This window comes from Psammomys obesus, unplaced genomic scaffold (assembly GCF_907164565.1).
Source record: "Psammomys obesus unplaced genomic scaffold, mPsaObe1.curated_primary_1811, whole genome shotgun sequence".
Taxonomy (NCBI): Eukaryota; Metazoa; Chordata; class Mammalia; order Rodentia; family Muridae; genus Psammomys; species Psammomys obesus.
The window spans coordinates 26,449,153-26,472,932 of record NW_026596095.1 but is presented as its reverse complement, the minus strand read 5'-3'; the positions used below and the strand labels follow the sequence as shown (position 1 = coordinate 26,472,932).

The 23,780-nt window shown below is 37.1% G+C and overlaps 1 protein-coding gene across 1 annotated transcript in view; it reads right to left on the bottom strand.

Annotated features, from left to right (window-relative positions):
* The window catches only part of Stpg2 (sperm tail PG-rich repeat containing 2), a 588,931-nt gene that overhangs the window by 213,738 nt on the left and 351,413 nt on the right, over positions 1 to 23,780 (bottom strand). The window contains exon 12 of the mRNA XM_055628088.1: positions 8,103 to 8,218. Within this exon, the coding sequence (XP_055484063.1) occupies positions 8,103 to 8,218 (116 nt within the window). The remainder of the gene's footprint in view (positions 1 to 8,102; positions 8,219 to 23,780) is intronic.

Here is a 23,780-nt window from a genome sequence, read left to right as displayed (position 1 = left end):
AAAAGAAAGCTCTCCTTCAACAGTGAGTAAACCATAAAACATCTACACAAGGGAATTCATTCAATGAAGGAAATATTTATCAAGCTATGAAAGAGTCTGGAAAGACTACACACCTACTAAGCAAAAGAAACCAGCCTAGAAGAGCTGTTCTAGGCTGTACAATAGTACTTCCAAGTATATGATAATCTCAAGAAAGAAAAACTATGACGACAGCATGAATCCTATTGATCTACAAACAATGCAGGCCTTTCCAACCTCTACTATTTTCTACAGTTTCCTTCATTGGGGAGTAATAGTTTTCATCGTAGAAGTTCTTGGTTAACACATACATTCTTTATAAAATCCATAAAAATAATAACAACTTTATTTACAAAATGTAAAAAAAAAAAAAAACAATTGATATAGTACCTCACCAAGAAATTATTGCTGTTTCACTTTTTTCAAACTTTTGGTTTGATCATAAAATATTCAGAAAGCTCCATTCCGACTTTTGGAGGGAAGAAAATAACCAGTGTTTCTAAGATTTTTGCTGTTGAAATTTAATAATAATAATAAAAATGTTTTCCTCACTATATCTACTAGCAGTGGCCAACCTCTAGCAGAGATTTCAAATCACGTGCCTCATCTTACAAGTAAAACTTATGGCCTGGGAAAACAGACTTTCAAAGCTTCATAAGGCTACGAAAGTGAAAAAAATGAAGTATGAAAACCAGACATAAAAATCTGTTACCACTCAAGACTAATGTGCTTTTCTTCCTTGGCTGCTGCATATAACCTCCAGATACTATGAGAATGAGACCTCATGGATGACACTTCCGTGTCAGTTCTACCTGCATGTGCAGCATACCAGAAGAGGTCAACAGATCTCATTATAGATGGTTATGAGCCACCACCTGGTGGCTGGGAATTGAACTCAGGATCTCTGGAAGAGCAGCCAGTGCCCTATCTCTCCAGGCACTAGGTCAGTTCTAACTGGATTCCCATAGATAGGCCTGTGTCCAGAGTGGGTCTGGCTTCAGTAAAAGGAACTTGGCTTCAAGCTTTGAGAGGCAACCACTGGCAAAGGCAGTATACTGTCTGGGTAGTCTTCTGGGACTCTTCTGACCAACAACACAAAGGAGCATTTCTCACACCCAACCAAGGATTTGTGTGAGAGAGTCTATTATTCTATCACTCCTTGGGGAAGTATTATCTCCCCTTGGGTGTGTCATTTATGTATTTTAGGTAGGTTTATAAAATAGTAATTCCCTACGACTTATTCAAACATCCTGCTGAAATCAGGGACAAGGCAGGGCTGCCACTCTCTCCATATTTCTTCAACAGTACTTGAAGTCCTAGCCAGAGCAATAAGACAACTAAAGGAGATCAAAGGCATACAACTTGGAAAGGAAGAAGTCAAAGTGTCACTATTTGCAGATGATATGATAGTATACATGAACAACCATAAAAATTCTTCCAGAGAACTCCTTCAGCTGATAAACACCTTCAGCAAATTGGCTGGATACAAAATTAACTCAAAAAAAAAAAAATCAGAATCCTTCTGTATACCAAAGACAAAAGGGCTGAGAAAGAAATTAGGAAAACAACACCCTTCACAACAGCCACAAATAACACAAAGTAGCTTGGTAACATAAACCAAGCAAATGAAAGACCTGTTCAAAAAAAAAACTACAAGACTCTGAAGAAAGAAATTGAAGAAGATATCAGACAATGTTCATGGGTTGATAGGATTAACATAGTGAAAATGGTCATCCTGTCAAAAGCAATCTACAGATTCAATGCAACTCCCATCAAAATACCAACAAAATTCTTTACAGAACTTGAAAGAAAAATTCTCATCATATGGAATAACAACAACAACAACAACAAAAAAAAACCAGAACTGCCAAAACAATCCTGTACAACAACAGATTGTGTGGAGGTATCCCCATCCCTGATCTCAAGCTGTACTACGGAAAAATAGTAATAAAACTGCATGGTACTGGCATAAAAACAGAATGGTGGATCAATGTAATCGAATTGAAGACCCAGAAATAAACCCACACACCTAGAGGTACTTGTGTTTGACAAAGAAGCCAAAAACATATATTGGAAAAAAGACAGCATCTTCAACAAATGGTGCTGGTCTAACTGGATGTCAGCGTGAAAAATGCAAATAGATCCATATTTATCACCCTGAACAAAACTAAAGTCCAAGTAGATCAAAGACCTCAACGTAAAACCAGACACACTAAATCGGTTAGAAGAAAAAGCCTCTGACAGGAACTCAGTGGCTAGCTCTTTGAACACATCTGCCTGAGGGAGAAGCAGCCTTGCCAGGCCACAGAGGAGGACAATACAACCAATCCTGATGAGACCTGATAAGCTAGGATCAGATGGAAGGGGAGGAGGACCTCCCTTTCAGTGGACTTGGAGAGAGGCTTGAGAGATGAGGAGGACGGTGGAATTGGGAAGGAATGAGGGATGGGGCTATAGCTGGCTTACAAAGTGAATAAACTGTAATTAATAAAAAATAAAAATTTAATTAAAAACATCCTGGAGCATTACCATCTCTCCTTCCTCCATCTCCTTCTGTATTACCTTTCTTTCCCTATCTCCCAGTTAACACTCTCCACAATTTTGTCATTTCCTTCTCATAGTACCTATGTCCTACTTTCCCCTTCCTTACAGCTCCTTCTATCCTTTTCCCTTCATACTCCCTTTCATCTTTTCCATCTTCCACAGTTACTTAAAGTGACATAGTTGAATGTAAGGATTTAGAAGTGTGATCCACAAACAAGAGAACATGCAGCATCTGCCTTTCCAGGTCTGGGTTACCACACTCAGGATATGTTTCTCTGTTTCACCCATTTATTTACAAACTTCACGATTTCATTTTCTCTACTGCTGAACAGAATTTCATTGTGCACATTTACCATACTTTCAGTCATCAATAGAATAATAATCACGACAATAACCAGCCTAGAAAGATATCATCAGTGATAAAATACTGGCATTTTTATCTTGGGAGTAACTAATATCTGTCTAATTGAGCTTACGGCCTTCTCAGCAGAAGCAAATTCATGCCTGATTCTATAAACCTAGAAGACTTTCAGTAGCTGAAATGGTCATAGACCAAAGAGGAGAATCTATTGCTACCTTTTTCCTACAGCAACACGATTTCTAACTCTATTATAAACACTCATCCTTCTACCCACAGCTCATTTAGCTATCACCCTCCATCAAAGAAGCTTCTTCTTGGCCATCACAGAGATCCAAAGCTGTTCAAAACCCAGAGGAAATGTGGCTGTGAGGTGCCCAACGTCAACAGACACAACTACAAAACATGACATGTCACACATGTACACACATGACAGTCAGGGGGCATCCTGAAAGAGGGGAAACAAAGAGTGTAAGAGCCACACGATCAGAACACCTGATTTGGCATAATATCATGAAGACATGGCAATAAGGTTCCATCCATGAAACCTCAACCATATGGCTGCAGTGTGACAGCTCCAGGTAACGTGCCAATGTTGAAGGGGAAAGTTCATAAGGCCTCACCTTCAGATGAGGAGTTACAGGCAGACAGCGGCTGTTGAGAGATGGAGAATTATTTTATTCAGGGAAGAGCCACAATGTTGCCCAGTCGCAAGTAGTTAGTATTAAACACACGTACATACGCACAATGCTAAATGAACTCAGTAGGGTGTGTGTGTGTGTGTACGTGTGTGTGTACATATACACACATGTATGGATATACATCTAAAAATAACAAGGAGAGTTCATAACTCCAGTAAAAACATGAAACATGTAATCAACCAATCTTCTAAATTAGAATTTTGTCTTTAGGATCCACTTTTCCATTTTTCTTCAAATACAAGAGCTACTGAAATGACTCACTTAAATGTCTTGGCACAACACACAGCACATCATACTCTGGGCTGGGGCAGATTCCCACAATGACAGGCTGAGATTATATTTTTTACAAGAAAACTTAAGCTCCCCAAAATGCATAAAATTGAATAAATTGAAGGAATAGTAAAACTAAGCTGTGTTAAGTACAAATGAAGAACTAAAGGAAGGCCAAGGTGCACAGAGAGTCGGATACCTTCTTTTTAAAATTAATTTAGTTATTTATTCGCTTTACATCCCAGTCATAGCCCTGTCCCTCCTCTCTCATCCCCCCACCCTCCCTGCCTCTTAATCCCTACACTAACTGTCCTACCCCTCAGAAGAGAAGAGCACTGCAGCCAACCTACCCCAGCGCATCAAATCGCATCGTGAGGAATGACAGGTAGAATTTAAGAACTCTCCTTAAGCAGTAAGTGATGATTTTTATGCTTGAAGTGCAAGTCCTAAAAGCAAAACTCTAAGACATATTTCCAAGGATTATGAAACGCTGACCTAAAAACTTCAAATCAGATTGGACTTTTTTTTACCATTTTTTTATTTTTATTAATTACAGTTTATTCACTTTGTATCCCCCTTGTACCTCCCTCCTCCCCTCCCAAACACAATCCTCCCTCTTCTCCATCCCTGTCCCTCTCCCAGTCCACTGAAAAAAAAGGTCCTCCTCCCCTTCCCTCTGATCCTAGTCTGTCAGGTCTCAGCAGGAGTGGCTGCATTGTCTTCCTCTGTGGCCTGGTAAGGCTGCTCCCCTCTGGAGAGGAGGGGGGTGATCAAAGAGCAGGCCAATCAGTTCATGTCAGAGACAGTCCCTGTCCCCATTACTATGGAAGCCACTTGGATACTGAACTGCCATGGGCTACCTCTATGCAGGGGTTCCAGGCCATCTCCATGAGTAGTCCCTGGCTGGAGTATCAGTTTCAGAAAAAAAAAAACCCTGTGCCCAGACTTTTAGGATCAATGTTTGTCAGATTTTTTTGAAAAATATGTTAATAAACCATTTCTGCACATTTTAATACACATATTTGGGTGAAATGTCTTTGAACTATTCTTTATTCAATATCAAAGTCATGTGAGCATATGTGTATGTATGTGTGATTTATTTTTTCATTCATAATTTAGCAGGAAATTATGGAAGAAAGCCATATTTTAAATATTAAAAATTAAATTTGATTTTATTTCATCCATATTACTATAATTCTCAGTGTTTTCTAATATCTAGTAGCAATTTTACTCAGAAATCTTCAATGTCTATAGTTCAGAGAGGAGACAAACAGTATTTTAACACTTTGCATTCTTATACACATACAGACCCAATATCCAACAAATCATTTTAAGTACAAAGAAAAATAACAGCTTTTGTATATTTTAAATTTCTAGTAGGTTTGTATGTATCATTTTATTTCTCTATATCATGTTTTTTGGCTTGTCTAAAGAGAAAACTTCCATAATATTTTCATATTTTATAAAAAATATCAAGTTTAATTAACTCTTTTTGACTGACTTCCTTACTGCACACACCTTTATATTCTTCATCTATTCTCCAAATTGTAAATATTGTATTATAATTGAAATATTTACATATTTTCCTTACTAGATTGCTACAGACTTCAAAGAACATATTTTTTGTTTTAGATTTTCAGGGTCTAGATCAAATTGAATCAGTACTTATAAGGTAGAAATGAACTGATATAACCATAAGATGATAATAATAGTAATAATAATAATAACGGCACTCATGGGTCTTTCAATAGACAAGTCCCATTATAAATACCTTTTTGCATCCCTATTTCTGATAGTTTTTATCCTTGTTGCAAATAATTAAGATTTCTCATTTTTCTCTTAATCAAATAAAACTCTTTTTCATACATATAGTTTTAAATTTTTCCTCGTTCATCTTTAAGCAATGAAACTCATTTTATAATGTAATTGTACAATAACATACATAGGCTAAATAGAGAAAATGGAGCCAGTTTGCTAAAAGCAGAACTCTAGATATGTAAGAATGTCTCCTTGCATCTTGAAAGTGATTCTCTGGAATCAATACAGACTCTCAAGTTCCCTAAAAAATTAATTTTCCACACCTCTAACCTTAAACAACCTTGGCACACTGCCCTGTCAAATCATATGCTGAAATCTTAACCCCCAAGGAGAAAATTAGCAAGTGAGATATTTGGTAGGTAATTGGTCTTGAGACATAACCCTTATGAACGAATGCCACACAAGAAAATAATGAAGAAATTCTCATAAGATACCTTCAGTAAATAAATATTCTTATTTCTAATGATCCAAAATGAAAGAGATAAAAGGGCTTAGGAAACCTATTTAATTAAATAATAGGAGAGAATTGCTCATACCATAAAAAAAATAGGCATGTAGGTCCACAAAGCACAAAAGTTCTTAGTTACATTCAGACAAAATGTTATCTTGAAGGTTTATTATAATCAGAAGCTCAAAATCCAAGACAAACAGAAAAACAACAAGTAACACACAGAGGAATCTCAAAGAAACTAAGCCAGTTCTCCCCAGACAAGGAACAGGCGGCCTGAGGGACTCAAGATCTTAAGGAAACGAAACAACAACTCCTCTTAAAGAAAATGAGATGTGAACTTATGCAGAACTAGAGAAATAAATCAAGAACAGAAGAACATCATCATCATAACAGGAGCCTGGTACAAAAGGTGTAAAGGAGCCCTACTTTGGAAAGAAAAGGATAATAATAATAATTAACGTCATTAAAATATACAAAGTGCAAAAGTCACTGTTAAGTACACCAAAAAGAATATAAATGGATCAGAACTTACAATGCATACTGCTTAACCCCAAATAAAAAATACCAAAGAAAGAAGCAAAGGACATGTAAAGCATCCTGAAAAAGTTTTAAAATTCCAAGAAAAGGGACTTACCTGTCAAATAATAGCTTTGAATAAAAATATAATTTTAAACAGTTTCATTTAAAGATTTATGAAGAATGGACATAAATATGAGCCAAAAGTATATACTACCTCTAAGAACACTACTCTACTAATAAAGATATATAAAGGGACAATTGTGACACACATGCCATGAAAGTGGGACTACAAAATCAGCAGGGATGTTTTCATTTGTATTGCACACAGCATGTAGAAGCCATGGCATTCATTCCACTGGAAGTAGACTATACGCAGAAGACAAGATGATCCCTATACCAAACACACAAATAACTAATACCAGTGACTGTGGGGAATCATGGAGTTGGCCTGGTATAACTGCCTTGAGAAGTATGCATCATGGGTTTTTCAGTTAGAGTCTATGCTCCTGGGGCACTTTGTGCCTTTCAGCTCTAAGAAACGAAGGCACTCCCTCAGGCAGTGAAACCTGCAGGCTGCCTTGTGATTCTCTGTGTTCCCTAGAAGCCAACAAAGCATACAGATGCTTGACAGGACAATGGGTCTGAGACATTAATCTTGTCTACCCTATATAGCTTGAAAACATCATTCACTCCTAGCAACTACCATTGTATTGATCTGGCAACCACCATCATATCCTGTTTCTGATAGGGAATAAAAGTCTGACTGTTTGCAGTAAACTTGTCTCAGCCTTGGTCTTGTGAGACTCCTCCATCTGGCCTGGTTAAGACTCACTTCTCATGAGCCATATCAGGTAACCCTGACCCAGAATGTAAACACTGAAGCCTACAAGCATCACTGAAGCCTGTATTTTATAGGATATATGATGAGCATTTGTAATATATGATGAGCATTACAAATACTCATCATATATCCTATAAAATACACCTAAAAGGATTATAAAGACTTAATACAAGCACAATTCCCTCCATGTTTATACAGATTTAAGTCATACTCTCAGAAGGCCCTCAGCTTGGAAGACTTTCAATCATTATGAAGCCAAATAAAACATATTAAAATAGTAAATATATAAATATACATTAAAAATAAAAAAATCCAATATTTTAAATTTATAGGTAAATAGATGTTTTATATGTCAGTGTTATAGAGGATATAGGTAAAATTAACACACTGTTAAATTTACAATTCTTCAATAATTTTTCTTAAAATGTCAAAATACATCTTCAAAACTATCTTAGTCAAGTAAAAAAATTCATTAGTCAGTAATATCAATAAACTCATAGGAAGAACTCAGTGTGCACATGCTGTATACTTTTCTAGAACTCATTCTATTCATGTCATAGCTGAGAGCAAGCACTGACAAACCTCATATGTCGTTGGGCCAGGAGACCTCTCAGGAATTTGTCCAAAACGTTTTGGTCCTTTAATAAATGAGATTATGGCACAAGACCTCCTTATAACAGGGCTGTATGCTGCAGGTCCTATGAGAAAAGAAACATAAATTTAAAGTGTGGGCTTACACTTACTGACATTACTCAGTTAGGTATTATTCTTATGCTTGTGTTCATAATCTACAAAATAAACTAATGTTCTTATGCATTTTTTTCTAAGCAATTAAGGGCTCTGAACCACGATAAGCATAAAATGACGATGCCTATTTGATCAGTTGTTAAATATAGTATAAAAACAATTTCCAAAAAGAAGACAAAACTATAATTCCTCAATACACACATCATAAAAAAATATATATGTAAGTTATTTATGTCCCAAATATTCATTCACATTTAGTGAGGGAGTCATGACAACTGCATTTAGAAAAGTGAAGATGATTTGAAGGTGATTGCACAGCATTCTTGACAACAAATATATAAAATCCACACTTTAAAAATACGGTTTAACTTTGGCAGAGTACAGGGAATCATAAGAAAGAAGGGGAGTTAGTGTGATGGAGAAAGGATAGGAGCTCCACAAGGACCAAATATATCTGGGCACAGGGTCTTTTCTGAGACTGACATTCAACCAAGGACCATGTATGGATATAACCTAGAACTTCCGCTCAGATGTAGCCTGTGGTAGCTCAGTAACCAATTGGTTTCCCAAAGTGAGGGGAACAAGGACTATTTCTAACAGGAACTCAATGACTGGCTCTTTGGCGTCCCCATCCCCTAAGGGAGGAGCAGTCCTGTTAGGCCACAGAGGAGGGCCTTGCAGCCAGTCCTGAAGATACCTGATAAAACAGGATCAGATGAATGGGGAGGAGGTCCCCTGCATCAGTGGACTTGGAAAGGGGCATGGTGGAGATGAGGGAGGGAGGGAAGGACTGGGAGGGAATGAGGGAGCGGGACACGGCTGGGATACAGAGTTAATAAAATGTAACTGATAAGAAAAAAATAAAATTTAAAAAAATACGGTTTAAATGGAACAATGTAGTATAGATTATTTGACTGGAAATCACATGATCCTAAAAATATTATCATAACTAAGGGATACCTAATGTATGCCTAATGTGAACACAGTGGGTCTCAACCTGCACATTTTCATACCCCTAAGTTCTAAGAATGACTAGATGATGCTTTGCAGAAAAGCTGAGTATAGGGAATTAAACACTGCTGTTAAACAAGTGCAGACTCCATCCTTTACTTGTTTAGATTCCATGTAAATGTTTCCCACAGTCTTTGTTTAAAAACAAAAAAAAAGGCTTACTTCAATAAATAGTAAATTGCTCTTAAAAGTTGTATATGGGTCAATGAGGTGGCTCAGTAGATACAGAAGTTTGCTAATAAGTTTGATGGCCTGAGTTGGCTCCTTGAAACCCATGTGGTAGAAGGAGAGAACCAATTCCTCCAAGGTGTCCTCTGATCTCCACATACATGAACATGAGTATACACAAAGAGAGAAAGAGACAGACTAAAACAAAGTTCATGATGTCTTTCCCATGCAAAATTCTGTGCTTCAATAAAGAGCTCTATGAAATGAAACACTTCAAAACAACAGACTTCATGGAAGACTTCCATGTATGTGTAGACTATGTCAGAGCAGGTGTAATGAGTGAAAATACAACAAGGAATTCAGGAGACAGTCTAGGAATATAAAGATAATTTTGGGCATAGAATTCCATCAATGAACAGAAACAGTGAGGTAGTAAAGTAAGCACAAAGATATAATGGGATATATATTTAACACTTCTGTATCTCTAGCCAACATTCATTCAGAATTATACACTTATGAGCTTCCATTCCTTATCCTTTTACAGCTAATAGCTTTTCAGAACTTAAACATCCATATGAATCATTTTAACCTTTGCCTCATTGTGGTAGAGCATTTCAAAATTTAAAGATGCCATCTAAGCTCTAGTTCAAGCATTCCATACCAACTGAATTAACAGTTACTGCTTGCTACAGACATCATTGTAGGAAGCTAATGCATAATAATCTACCAAGACACATCTATTTTAACATGTCTACCCTTAACTATAAAACAACTACATACACGACAGTAGGATAATATAATGTATATGTTTTTAGAATGTAGCAGAATAACACACATATATTTAAACTCAATATCTTAAGAGATGGACTTTCAGGAGATTCAAGATGGTGGAAACCAGTGCGCACCATATCTGAGGGACAGAGGATCTGAAACTCAGAAATTGGAAAGTGGAGGAGCAGCTAACTCCAGAACGTTGACACTGAGGCTTCCTAGGAGAAAGGGGACAACCATGAGCTGTGACCATTTGGATTCAGGTCAACTGCGAACTTCTCTGCAAACTTCTCCTGGGGACTCAATCCCCAGGCACTTCCCCTTGACAGGCCTCCCTATTCCCTCCTTGGCTGAGGCAGCAGCTGAGGTGGCAGCGGAGGTGGCCTGCAGTACCTATGGCTCCTAGCATAGTGCACAGTGCTGGCTTCTCCTAGCACAGAATCCCCTGCTTGAGATTTGAGACAGAGAATACATAATACCTCAGCTCTTCCTTGTTGGGCCCTCCCTACTCCCTCATTAGCGAAGGCAGAGGCTGAGGAGGCAGCCCACAGCACCCCTGCCACAGGGTGCAGTGCCCAGCACGCAGTGCCCTCATGCGGCTCCTAGCACAGAGCTCGGTGCAGGTGGCTCCACCAGGCCAACCAGGTCCAGGGCTTCCCAGGGCCTTCCAGAAGGTATCTGTTCCAGTGGCCTCCTAGTTCTGCCATGGAGGCTGGACTATCAGTGGACCACAACACCAGCTCCCAAATTTTGCAGCTGCATCACCACTGAGCTGACAGATCACCTACACTCACATTCACCCCAGGAGGATCAAATCTGAGAGTAGAGAACAGGGGGAACCCCTGTGCTTTCTGAATGGTCCTGCTGGAGAGTGAGTGCACCTTCAAGAGAGTGCTTGCAGATTCTCAAAACAAGGGTCCCTTTATGCTAGCAGCCATAGGATCCTTACTACCCACAGCCTCATTGTGGGCAACTTAGGGATTCTTGGGACAGAGTTCTCAACATTGAAGCCCCTGCTCTGCAGGTCTACCAGTAAAGTCCAGGGAAACAACTCCTGGAGCACAGACAGATCTGAATACCAGAAGGACAGTATGACAGGGCTCTAGACTACTGAGGTATTCAGGAAATATGTGCATGCTCACTGACCCACAAACAGCACCCACAAACTGTGCCCATGAACAGTGCCAGCATCCATACCCTCTCCTGTGCCTGCACCCCTCCCCACATTCCAAGCATCTACACTCTCTAGCACTCTGTCCTTCAAGACACACTTCCACACACATACGCATGCTTGCTTGCCCTCAATTGTGCATCTGCACCAGTGGATCTTCCTCCCTAAGGTACAGCTGAAACACCAACACACACTCTCAAACCAGTGGACGTCTCTCATCTTCCTGAAGAATACTCCACCAGAGAAAGACAAACCCAGTCTGAAGTAGAGAATCGAGGAACAAGCAGTGAAGGTTATAGATAGGCAGATGGCCAGAGGTTGGCGTGAGAACACACCCAACAAAAATCAGGACATCACGGCTTCACCAACCCCAAAAATCAATGGATATTTCAATTCATCAGAAACACAGAAAAATGACTTTAAAGCTATGCTTATCCAGTTATTAGAGGCACATAAAGAAGAAATGAACAAATATCCCAGAGAAATAGCCACACAAATAGAGGTACATAAAGAGGAAACAAACAAAGCTCTCAAAGAAATAGCCACACAAATGCAGGCAAATAAAAAGGAAATGAACAAAGCTCTCAAAGAAATACAGGCAAATACAGACAAACAAATAGAAGCACAAATAGAGGCACAGGTCGTGGCCTCTATTTGAACAAATAACAAAAAATGACAAATGAACAAATAACAAAAAAAAACCCCAAAAAAAACCAAATGAACAAAAAAATTAGAAACCATCATAGAAAAACAGGAATTCACATTCAAACAAATGAAGGAAATGATATAAGGCATAAAAACAGAATTAGAATAAAAAAAGAAATCACAAACAGAGAAAACCCTGGAGGTGGAGAACTTAGAGAAAAGATCAGGAATTACACAGGTAAGCATTACCAATAGAATACAAGAGATGGAAGAGAGACTCTAAGGTACTGAAGATACACTTGCAGAAATTGATACTATTCTCAAAGAAAAAGTAAAATCAGAAAAATCCCAAACACAAAACATCCAAGAAATTAAGGATGCCATGAAAAGATTGAATTTAAGAATAAAAGGACTAGATAAAAAAACAAGATTCCAGGCTCCAAGGTCGGGAAAATATTTTCAAGAAAATCATAGAAGAAAATTTTCCCAACTTAAAGAAAGAGATGTCCATAAACATAAAAGAGGCTGGCAGAACACCAAATTGACTAGACCAGAAAAGAAATCCTCATATCACATCATAGTCAAAGCACTAAACCTACAGAACAACAACAACAAAAAAAATTAAAAGCAGCAAGAGAAAAAGGCCAAGTTACATATAAAGGTAGACCTATCAGAATCGCACCAGACTTCTCAACAGAAACTATGAAAGTCAGAAGGGCCTAAGCAGACGTCATGCAGACGCTAAGGGACAACAGATGTCAACCCAGACTACTCTACCCAGCAAAGCTTTAATCAACACTGATGGAGAAAACAAAATATTCCATAAAAGAACGAAATTTAAACAATATCTACACAGCAACCCAGCCCTACAGAAGATACTAGAAGAAAAAATCCAAGCTAAAGAAAACAAATACATCTAAGGAAACAGAGGAAATAGATAACTACACAACAACAACAACAAAAAAAAAAAAACACAAAAGAACAGAGGCAATGAAACTCAGCAACACCACCAACCTAATATCAAAAGAAAGTAACAAATGTTGGTCACTAGTATCTATCAACATCAATGGACTCAACTCTCCAATAAAAAGACACAGACTAACAGAATGGTTGCAAAAACAAGATCCAACATTCTGCTGCATCCAAGAAACACACCTCTGCAACAAAGATAAACACTAACTCAGAGCAAAGGGCTGGAAAAAGTGTTTTTCAAGCAAATGGACCCAGAAAATAAACTGGGGTAGCTATCCTAATATATAATAAAATAGACTTTCAACCAAAATTAATCAAAAAAGATGAGAAGGGGCACTTCATTCTCATCACAGGAAAAATCCACCAAGAGGACATCACAATTCTGAACATCTATGCCCCAAATACAACAGTGCCTACATTTGTAAATGAAACATTATTAAAGCTTAAATAGCACATTGATCCGAATACCTTAATAGTGGGAGACTTCAACACTCCACTCTCACCAAGGGACAGATCATCTAGACAGACGCTAAATAGGGAAATAAAGGCACTTACAGTGGTCCTAAATCAAAAGGATCTAATGATGGCTACAGAACTTTTCACCCAAATTCAAAAGAGTATACCTTCTTTTCAACACCCCATCGAACCTTCTCCAAAATGGACCATAGCAAGCCTCAATAGATAGCAAGAAGATTGAAATAATCCCTTGTATTCTATCTGATCACTATTGACTAAAGCTGGACCTCATCAACAACAACAGAAATAGCAAAAAGCCTACACACACAAGGAAACTGAACAACTTGCTGCTCAATGGCAGCTGGGTTAGGGAAGAAATAAAGAAATTAAAGTATTCCTAGAATTCAATGAAAATTAAAGCACAACTTCATTTTCATTGTGTCACAAACTTATGGAACACAATGAAAACAGTGATAAGAGGAAAAAATCATAGAACTAAGTGCCTTTAAGAAAAAAATTAAAACATCTCATATAAGCAACTTAATGGCCCACCTGAAAGCCCTAGAAAAAAAAGAAGCAGACACACCCAAAAGGAGTAGATTGTTGGAAATAAATAGATTCAGGGCAGAAATCAATGAATTAGAATCAGATAAAACTATTCAAAGAATCAATGAAACCAAGAACTGGTTCTTTGAGAAAATCAACAAGATAAACAAATCCTTAGCCAAACTAAAAGGCAGAGAAAAACTATCCAAATCAACAAAATCAGAAACAAAAAGGGGGACAAAACAACAGACATTGAGGAATTCCAAAAAGGTCTTACTACAAAAGCCTATATGCTACAAAATTTGAAAATCTAAATAAAATGGACAAATTTCTTGATAGATTCCATTTACCAAAGTTAAATCAAGATCAGGTAGAAAGATTGAATAGTCCTTTATTTCCCAAAGAAATAAAGCAGTCATAAAAAGTCTCCCTTCCAAAAAAAAAGCCCAGGGCCAGATGATTTCAGTGCATAATTCTAACAAACTCTCAAAGAAGTGCTAACTCCAATTCTCTTCAAACTACTCTACAAAATAGAACCAGAAGGAACATTACCAAACTCATTCTATGAAGCCACAGAATACTTTGGTTTAGGTATCACCTTGATACCTAAACCAAAGACCCACCCAACAAAAAAGAGAATTTCAGACCTATCTCTTATGAACATTGATGCAAAAATATTAAATAAAATACTTGCAAACCAAATTCAAGAACACATAAAAGATGTCATCCACCATGACCAAGTAGATTTCATCCCAGGCATAAAGGGTGGGAAATTCATCAATGTAAACCACCATATAAACAAACTGAAGGAGAAAAACCACATGATCATCTCCTTTGTTAAATGCAAAAAAGCATTTAACAAAATACAACACCCATTCATGTTTAAAGTCTTGGAGAGATCAGGGATACAAGGTACAAACCTAAACATAGTAAAGACAATACACAGCAAGCCTATAGCCAACATCAAACAAAATGGAGAGAAAAGTAAATCAATCCCACTGAAATCAGACACAGGGCAAGGCTGCCCACTCTCTCCATACCTGTTCAACATAGTACTTCAAGTCTTAGCTACAGTAATAAGACAACTAAAGGAGATCAAGGGGATACAAATCGGAAAGGAAGAAGTCAAAATATCACTATTTGCAGATGATATGATAGTATACATGAGTGACCCCAAATTTCAACCAGAGAACTCCTTCAGCTGATAAACACCTTCAGTAAAGTGGCCGGATACAAAATCAACTCAAAAAAAAAAAAAAATCAGAAGCCTTTCTGTATACCAAAGGTAAAAGGGCCAAGAAAGAAATTAGGGAAACAACACCCTTCACAATAGGCACTAATAACATAAAGTACCTTGGGGTGACTGTAACCAAGCAAGTGAAAGACCTGTTTGAAAAAAAAGTTCAAGTCTCTGAAGGAAGAAGATATCAGAAGATGGAAAGATCTCCCATGCTCCTGGATCGGTAGGATTAACATAGTGAAAATGGCCATCCTGCCAAAAGCAATCTACAGATTCAATGCAATTCCCATCAAAATACCAACACAATTCTTTACCGAACTTGGAAGAACAATTCTCAACTTCATATGGAAAAACAACACCAACAACAACAACAAAAAAAAAACAGAAGAGATGGAGTTTCATACATAGAAAAATGTGTGCATTGTTTTAATAACCAGGAAAAAAAAAAAAACCTGCTGTTGGAAACTGACTGTATAATACTAGTTAGTTAATTGAAAATTGCAACTGCATTGACCCAGATTTACAAAGGTTAATGCAACAGGTAAGCCTGTTATCCAAACGCTATTATTTTGGGACATTTTATTCTCAATTATGATGAAACCTAGGCTAGCCTCTGTGCTTATACAATACTACAACAACTGATAAACGTGTTCACTCATTGTTATACAGAATATATATATATATATATATATATATGTGTGTGTGTGTGTGTGTGTGTGTGTATGTACAGACTATATATACATATATACATATATATATACAGAGTATATATGTATGTATGTATATATTCTATATGTATATACAGGAGAAATTCTTCAAGTGTAATTTAGTACATTTATTTCTTTTTGTTGGAATTCCTTTGAGGAGCATTAAGTAAAGAAAAACATCTCCCATTCATCTTCCTGCATTTTACCACTTGGTCGGCTTTAAGCTATGGAGTATTAAAAAGATTTATTCCACTTCGTGTTAAAATATATTTCAATTATGTGTACTGCTGCACATGAGCTCCAGGTCAAAGAATTACATCACTACACCACCTCTGATTCACAGCTAGGTTATGCAGAATCCATTTCCTATTTATATACCAAAATGCCACGTTTTAATCACAGGTTTTGGAAGAAAAAAAAAAAAAACCTTCTCATCCAACACCTAAGAAAAGTCTGCCTGAATCCTGACTGGTATATAATAAGAAATTCCATAGCAGGTGATTCTTATGATTACATATTTTCCAGTCTTCTGCCAATTCAGTCTCTATGAAATGTCACCCAATGCCACAGGGCAAAACAGAAGGAACAGAAACATTGAGTAATCTAAAATAAAATCTGTGCTCACCGCCCTTATGTGTGACCATTTTGGTACATAAGAATGGACTCTTAAATATCCACTTCTATAGAAAGCTAGAAATCTCTGATTAAAAAATGACTGTCTCCACAGTGAGTCAAAATTTCTAAATCATGAAATCATTCTCACTCACAAATAATGAGTGTCTTGTCATGTAAAGATAACAGAAACCCACTTAGAAGCAAACAATCCATATGTGGGCACAGTTTGGGGAATTTTTTTAATTGAGGAAATTTCTTATTTTAGTATGGGTGTAAAATATCAAGTAGAGAGTTCCTATGTTGACAACTTAATTTATCACAGTGATTTGATTATTTGGTTTTACAAATGATAGAATAACAGAGAAAAATAGATGAGTCCACAAAGCATGCCATCAGCACTAGAGACACATTTAGATTCATTGTTTTCTACTCTATCTAAGATTCAATTTGATTTGATGGCACTTGAGATTATGAATCAGTCTTTCAGTCTGTGATACTGAGCTTGTAGATAATGAGAAAAAATGCAGTCTAAAACTATATAAATTTTAAGAAACATTCTCATGTCTGTGTTTATTATCTCATTAACTTTTCTGTCCAAAATCAAAATATTGTTGCACATTTTTTTTTGTTGGTTGTGGGTGTTAACCTTTAATGAATGAGCCATCTCTCCTCCCCAGCATTGTTTAACATCCAAAGACAGAAAGCATAAGGATAATGGTTCTTTAAATACTTCCCTACATATTGAATATTTACATCTTATTGATGATATCTTAAAGTTACTACAGAGCATTGAGGAATTCCTGTCAGGGGGCCTTAATAAATAGAATATTATAGTATACTTCAAGCCAAGGAGATTAGGGGATTAGTCTACTTAGACCATGCTCCTGTTACAACACTTATTCTTCACACTGAATAAGCAACAGGGCTGTCACTGCTATGACATATAAATACACAATCATATGGATTTAGCAGAACTGACATAAAGCTTCAGTCACCAATGGCTGTTTCTGTGTATGTCTTTGCAGCATATATTATCAAATGGTGCATCTATCAGCCCTGTCAAATGAATTTTTAAACTGCATCTAAAATTTTTATTTGCTGGTAACATAAGTACTTTGTAAGCAAATTTCATTAGACTTAGAGATGTAGCCATTACAACACAGCATTCCAATATGTACTATAGGAACCCAATGGAAGGAAAACCACCTTTCATTTAAAACTCATTGGGTGGCTATCCATAAATATACAATTCAAGAATGGTTTTCCTTAATAACCGAATAATTTGCTCAAATTTCATAAGCAACAAAATTGTCATCAAGTATACAAACCCTACTGACCTGAAATACAAATAGCAATATTCCGCTCATGAGTAAATTTTTGGTTTACATTCTATTGCTCATTTTTCAATTCATGGACAAAATTAAATTTGTAGCCAAGAAAATTATCTAATGAAAAAGTAAAAGAAGTCTAAGCATGATTAGTGTGTTCTGGGGTCAGTATCACTTCAACAGTCTCTCAGTTTGGATGCAACTAGCCAAGCTTTACTTCCCATAGAGTCTCATCTCTGGGAATATTCTATGTAAAGGTCAAAGTAATGCCGTCTATCCTTCTGAGACATTTCGTGCATCAGATCAGGAAAGTTCTATTCTTTAAGTGGAAATACCAGCTTTAAAGTTAAAATAATGGAAATATTAGACTAATGTTAATTGAATTAAATAAAAATATCACACATGAGCTCTGGTTTAAAACATACCCAAGAGAAAATGGAAATGTTTCCATTTAAGTTGTTTTGTAACTGCCATATAAGGGTCAGGGGCTGTCTCTGGCATGACCTTGGTGGCTGGCATTTTGTTCACCTTCCCCTGGGGGTGCAGCCTTGCCAGGCCACAGAAGAAGATGATGCAGCCATCCTTGATGAGACCTGATGGGTTATGGTCAGATAGGAGGGGAGGCTGTCCTTCCCAATCAGGGGACTAGGGAAAGGGCATAGGGGGAGAAGAAGGGGTGGGAGAGACTGGAAGGAGATGAAGAAGGGGGCTACAGTGGGGATGTAGAGTAAATAAATTGTAATAAATAAATAAGAATCGTAACTGTCATTTTCTCAACTTGCTAAGAATAGTGGTGCTTTTAATCCGCTGCCAGCCTCTTTATTTAGATGCCTCTACATAAAGCTAGGCTTGTCACAGAGACAGGGAAATGTACTGAAAGGCAATTAAACAAATACAAAACTTCATTTGTTGCTTAAATTAACAAAATTGGCATCCAAACAAATTTATAAATTAAAGATATCATACAATGACTTTGGTGCTTTAATGTCATCTATACTTTTTACATTAATTGAGAGATGGTGGTACATACTTACAATCAAAAGAATCAGGAGTTTAGTTTGAGGCTTGCCTGGCCTATATTTGGAGGTCCTAGCTCAAAAAAAATAAGCAAGTAAATGATTAACTGATGAATATCAAGCATCTCAGGAAGTTCTGTGCACCTTTTTGGACAAAATCTATGTGTAGACTTAAGTATGAACAGGACCTTTTCTTCACAGAACCATGTTCTGTGCTTGCGGCGATCCCCTGATCATGTTCTATTGGAATAAAGGACCACAGCCCTCTGTTACAGTAAAGAATGGCATGTACAGGTACGTGGGACAGGTCCTTGACTCCTCCCTGTTGTGTTAGCTGTCCTACAAGTGGCCATGACAGGTGGCTGGATTTTTTTTTCCTTTCAGATGATAGCTACAGCTTAAGTTGCCTTTAAATCCTTGAAGGATTTGGGTTTCTTTATCCTTTCTCTAATGCCAGCGTTCCCACCACATGATAGCATGTGTCTTCATGCTGTCTTCTCTCAAACAGCAAGGCTCTCTTTCCTCTCTTCTCCAGTCTCCCCTGGCAACAGTTTCCACGTGGCAGCTTACTTCTCTGGGAGTTTTCCTTTGAAAAGCTAACACATTGTCTGTCCTTGGATTTCCATTTGAGTCCTTTTAATCTTTTTCATTACTGAAATTAGGCACTCTGTGATAAACACCTAATAGATTTCTATGCTATTACGTGATGGTTCCTCCAGGCCCCCCAAGATTACTAGTAACACTTTTTTCATGCCTTTCTTGTACAGAATACGAACTTGTTCTATAACCCTCCATGGCACCACTTCCATGAGAACTCCACAAATATTCTTCGAAGGTTTCTTCTCAAGTACAACAGCTTCAAGTTAACCAACACTAGTAGCAATAGGATTTTTATGTTATATTTTCTTTATAGTAGCTAAGGATTTTATTATTGCACATCATACTTAAAATCCACAAACGTATTTGTTACAGACCACTCATTTCTATCTGAACCCATGAAACATCAGGTTTTGAAAACAAAGATAGTCATATCTAATATTATGTATTTTGACCTAGTCCTCTTAAAATGTAGTTCATGGACCATTTGTTTTGTGGGGGTTTTGAGACATCTTACTCTGAGCCCATTCTGGCCTCAACCTGGAGTTCCCGCTGCCTAAATAGCTGGAATCTGGGATTACAGGTGTGAGCTACCATAAAGCTGTGCCCAACTTAGTCTTAAAATGCACGGGGTGGGGGAGGGGTGACCCATTCATACCGCTAGAGTAAGTTGTGTTCTCTGCAAGTCAGACCAGGAAAACAGAACTTCATCGATTTAGACCACTAAACTACAATTTAGAATTTTTCTGTCCAAAATATATTAAGTATCAAAAATATTTCCCCTCAAATAATCAAAATAAATGGTGATCCTGAGAATGTATCTTCTGAAAACCCACATGAGCATGTAATTCTTCTACAAAGCTATCTCAGTTGTATCTACTATCCGGGCAGAGCCGCGGTAATCTCAGGACATGCCAGAATCAAGGGAGAGTCTGGCAGTGTCCCTTTTATCTATTCCTAAGACTTTAAAGTGTTTTGCTTCTATCTTAGTAACTGTCTAGAGCAGAAACAGCTCGAAATCATACTCAGATGATAAACCACATGTGACCTTGTAAGCACTTTGAGAACAATTGTTTCCAGAGCAAGAAGTAGCTGACAGAGCCTGGGACTGTAGAAACAGGAATGTGACTTGATTTTGCTCTGCTCTTACAGTACTGTTGTTGTTGCAGACATGTCCTCCTCCCTCAGTCTTGGGCCAAATTTGTAAACATGTTTCATAAACCTTTGAGTTTTATCTTTTAAGAATGAACGTATTTTCTTCCCTCCATTATCTCACTCTGATGTTTTCCAGACTAAATCGTAAACCTGACTTCAAGTTCTGTCTTTTTCAGTGGTAGCCACGTGACCTTGATAAATTCTCTAAACTGGCTAAGCTTTAGTCTCCTCCTTGTGAAAGGGGTGAAAGGGCCAGAAAGTTAAGCACCCTTCAAATCTTATGATGAGTATGAGCATTCAGCAGAGCAGATTCAGTCCCGAGACCATCCCTAAAAGGAAGGAAGGAGGATGTCACTTAGAGTCTACAGGAAACTGAGGTCAATGACTACACTGTGACTTCCCACTTCCTGTGCCTTCACATTGCCTTTAAGGTTGCTGGCACCTGCCCAAACACCAGACTTGCCAGAGCAATCTCAAATGAACTAAATGAAAATGCCCTGGTCCCCTGGAACCTCGTATGTTCCTATCAGGTGAGTAGGTTCTAGGGGATGATAATAACAAGCTGGAGTACAGCTGATAAATTCTTGGATTTTGTCCCTGACTATACTTTTCATTTTATATCTATATTTTAAAAGTTCAAGGTATAAGCACACTTAAAGAAAAAAATAATGTCAAAGTTCTGAAACCTTTTAAACTGCCATAGTGCCTGATGCCTGAGCTGCCACACACAGGTACTTTGTAATCCCATTTTACTAGCAATGAGAAAAAAACCTAGGGCTAAGTGCTATTCTCCCTGAATACAAGGCCTCCGCTCCATCTGAGGGAGAAGGCTGCCTCTCTGTGGTAGAATACAATCCTGTCATGTTCTCTGAGGGACAATTTTATATTTCACTCCTTTTTATACTCAAGAAAAATCGGCATAATATTCAAAAGCACAAAGATTTAAATACAGTATTTTAACCAGGGTCATAGCTTTGACTTCATGTTTAAAAATGTCTTTGAGCATTATAAAGCAGCCTTACTCACTTAAGCAAGCGTACACAACCGAAGATGGAAATAGCTTTTGGACAAGTAACAGATACCTTGCTTGCTCAAATAGAATGGTCACATTAGCTGTCACTTTTCAAATAGAAGTCATTATTCACTTTACACTGAGTGACCTCTACTGGTCAGAAAGACACATTAATAGACATCATACCCAGCAGAAAGCAGCTGGTATCTTAATTTTGCCAACAAATGACTCACATGTACCGTCATACATGTTGCCTGCTAATCACTTACAGTAAAATGATACAGGGATATATCATAGCTTAAATACTGAAGACAAGAGCATATATCAAGTAAATAATTTTAAAAATATTAGTTTCTTGTTCTTTCTCACCCGCTGACCATTTTTACTTGGAATGAAAGTATGCACAAAAGATCCTACTATAAATAATATTTACTTAGGAAAGAAACATACTGTATAATAAAAAGTTTCGACATTTTGGTATTGTTAACTATACAACAACTGAATGACATACACTTACACACTGTTAACTGAAAGCCAAACTGTTTCTCTCTATCATAAGCATATGCTTCATTACTCTTCACAAATAAAGGACTTATTTAATTAAGAATATAAAGAATTAGCATCTCTTTAAAACGGAACATTATTTTTCTTTCAGAAACAAAAAAACTATGATATAATAATGACAGTCATAATAAATCTTTCTCTAAGGATTCTCTCACAGGTGTAACAAAAGCACCAGTAAGAAAACAGGAGCTTATTTCCTTTACAAAATAACAGAGGTCAAGACACGAAGTGTACCAATAAACACACAAAAGAAGGTTACCAACAAAAAGTTTTAATGAAGAATATTATTATAAGTCTTGCCTGCTAATTATTACAAGATTTCCTTCCCTTCTTTCTTTTTTTCACTTTTTAACAATGTCCAGGGGGTGGGTTGGGGAGAAACATATTTGGTTTCTGCTTCAGCTGAAATCTATTTATATGCAAATAACTTATCTATTATTACTGTGAGAAGAGACTTGTGCATAAAAAGAGAAATAAATTATCACTAGAAGCCATTAATGAAATCTATTATAAAACAACATTTTACAAGAGCCCTCACTCATGTAATATTTGTTTAAGCCTCGAGGGGAAATGGTGGATGTTCTGCACATAGATGAAACCTGCTGCTACATTATTTCCCATGCCAATTTGCTTTATATAATGCACTTATCCTTTGCTTACAAATGACAAATGGAACTGCAGTGAGCCTCCTCAGAGAACTTCATCATTGAAATCAAAGCCTGTGTGTTTATCAAATAATTGCCAGACTTTGGAGTTTGCTCTGTTGCTATTGTTACTTTTCTAGATTTAAAACATTAACGTCCTTTTATACCGTAACCATAGCAATGTACAATTAGATGAGTTTAAGAAGAAACAGGAGTTTTATAATGACAACTTGAATTTCCATGGAGAAGAATAAGATGAAGATAACTAAGAGATCTACAAAGTAATTTGATACTTCCTGTCCCTTTCCTCTGTTTCTTTGTTTTTAGGTTTATAATTTCCCTTTTTGGTAGAGATAAATGTCTCTGTATAAAACTTGCAGGGATCTCATTCTTCTGTCTCTCCTTAATTCTGCATAAGATGGCAAATTCTTTGTCTTTGATATTTCCCCCTAAAGTCTTTCTACTTTTTATCTTTCATCTTCGAACACAGTAGCCTGTAATGAGCTAATCTTAATTTTCTCAGTAAGTGTGTCATACTAAATAGTGTGGCCTACTAAACAATTAGTCATAACATCTAGACATTTAGTTGTCTTCCTATGTGTTGGCCTGGCTGGGTTTTTCCTGCTTTGTAATCCATTTGTCTTGCTTCTATGTGAAAACCATGATGTTCTATTAATATACGTTTGTCATATATGGTGGAGTGTTTACTTAATTCTTCATAGCGTCTTTTATTTTTCTGTACTTTTATTTTTACACATAGTCTAGTGTGTTTAGCAACTTCTTCAAAAACTCCAGCAGAAATTACACTTACAGATTAAGGTGAAAACACTAATAACTTTCTGCTATGAAGCAATTTCATGTAAAATTGAGAGCATGTGTTGCTCCTGCTCAGGGT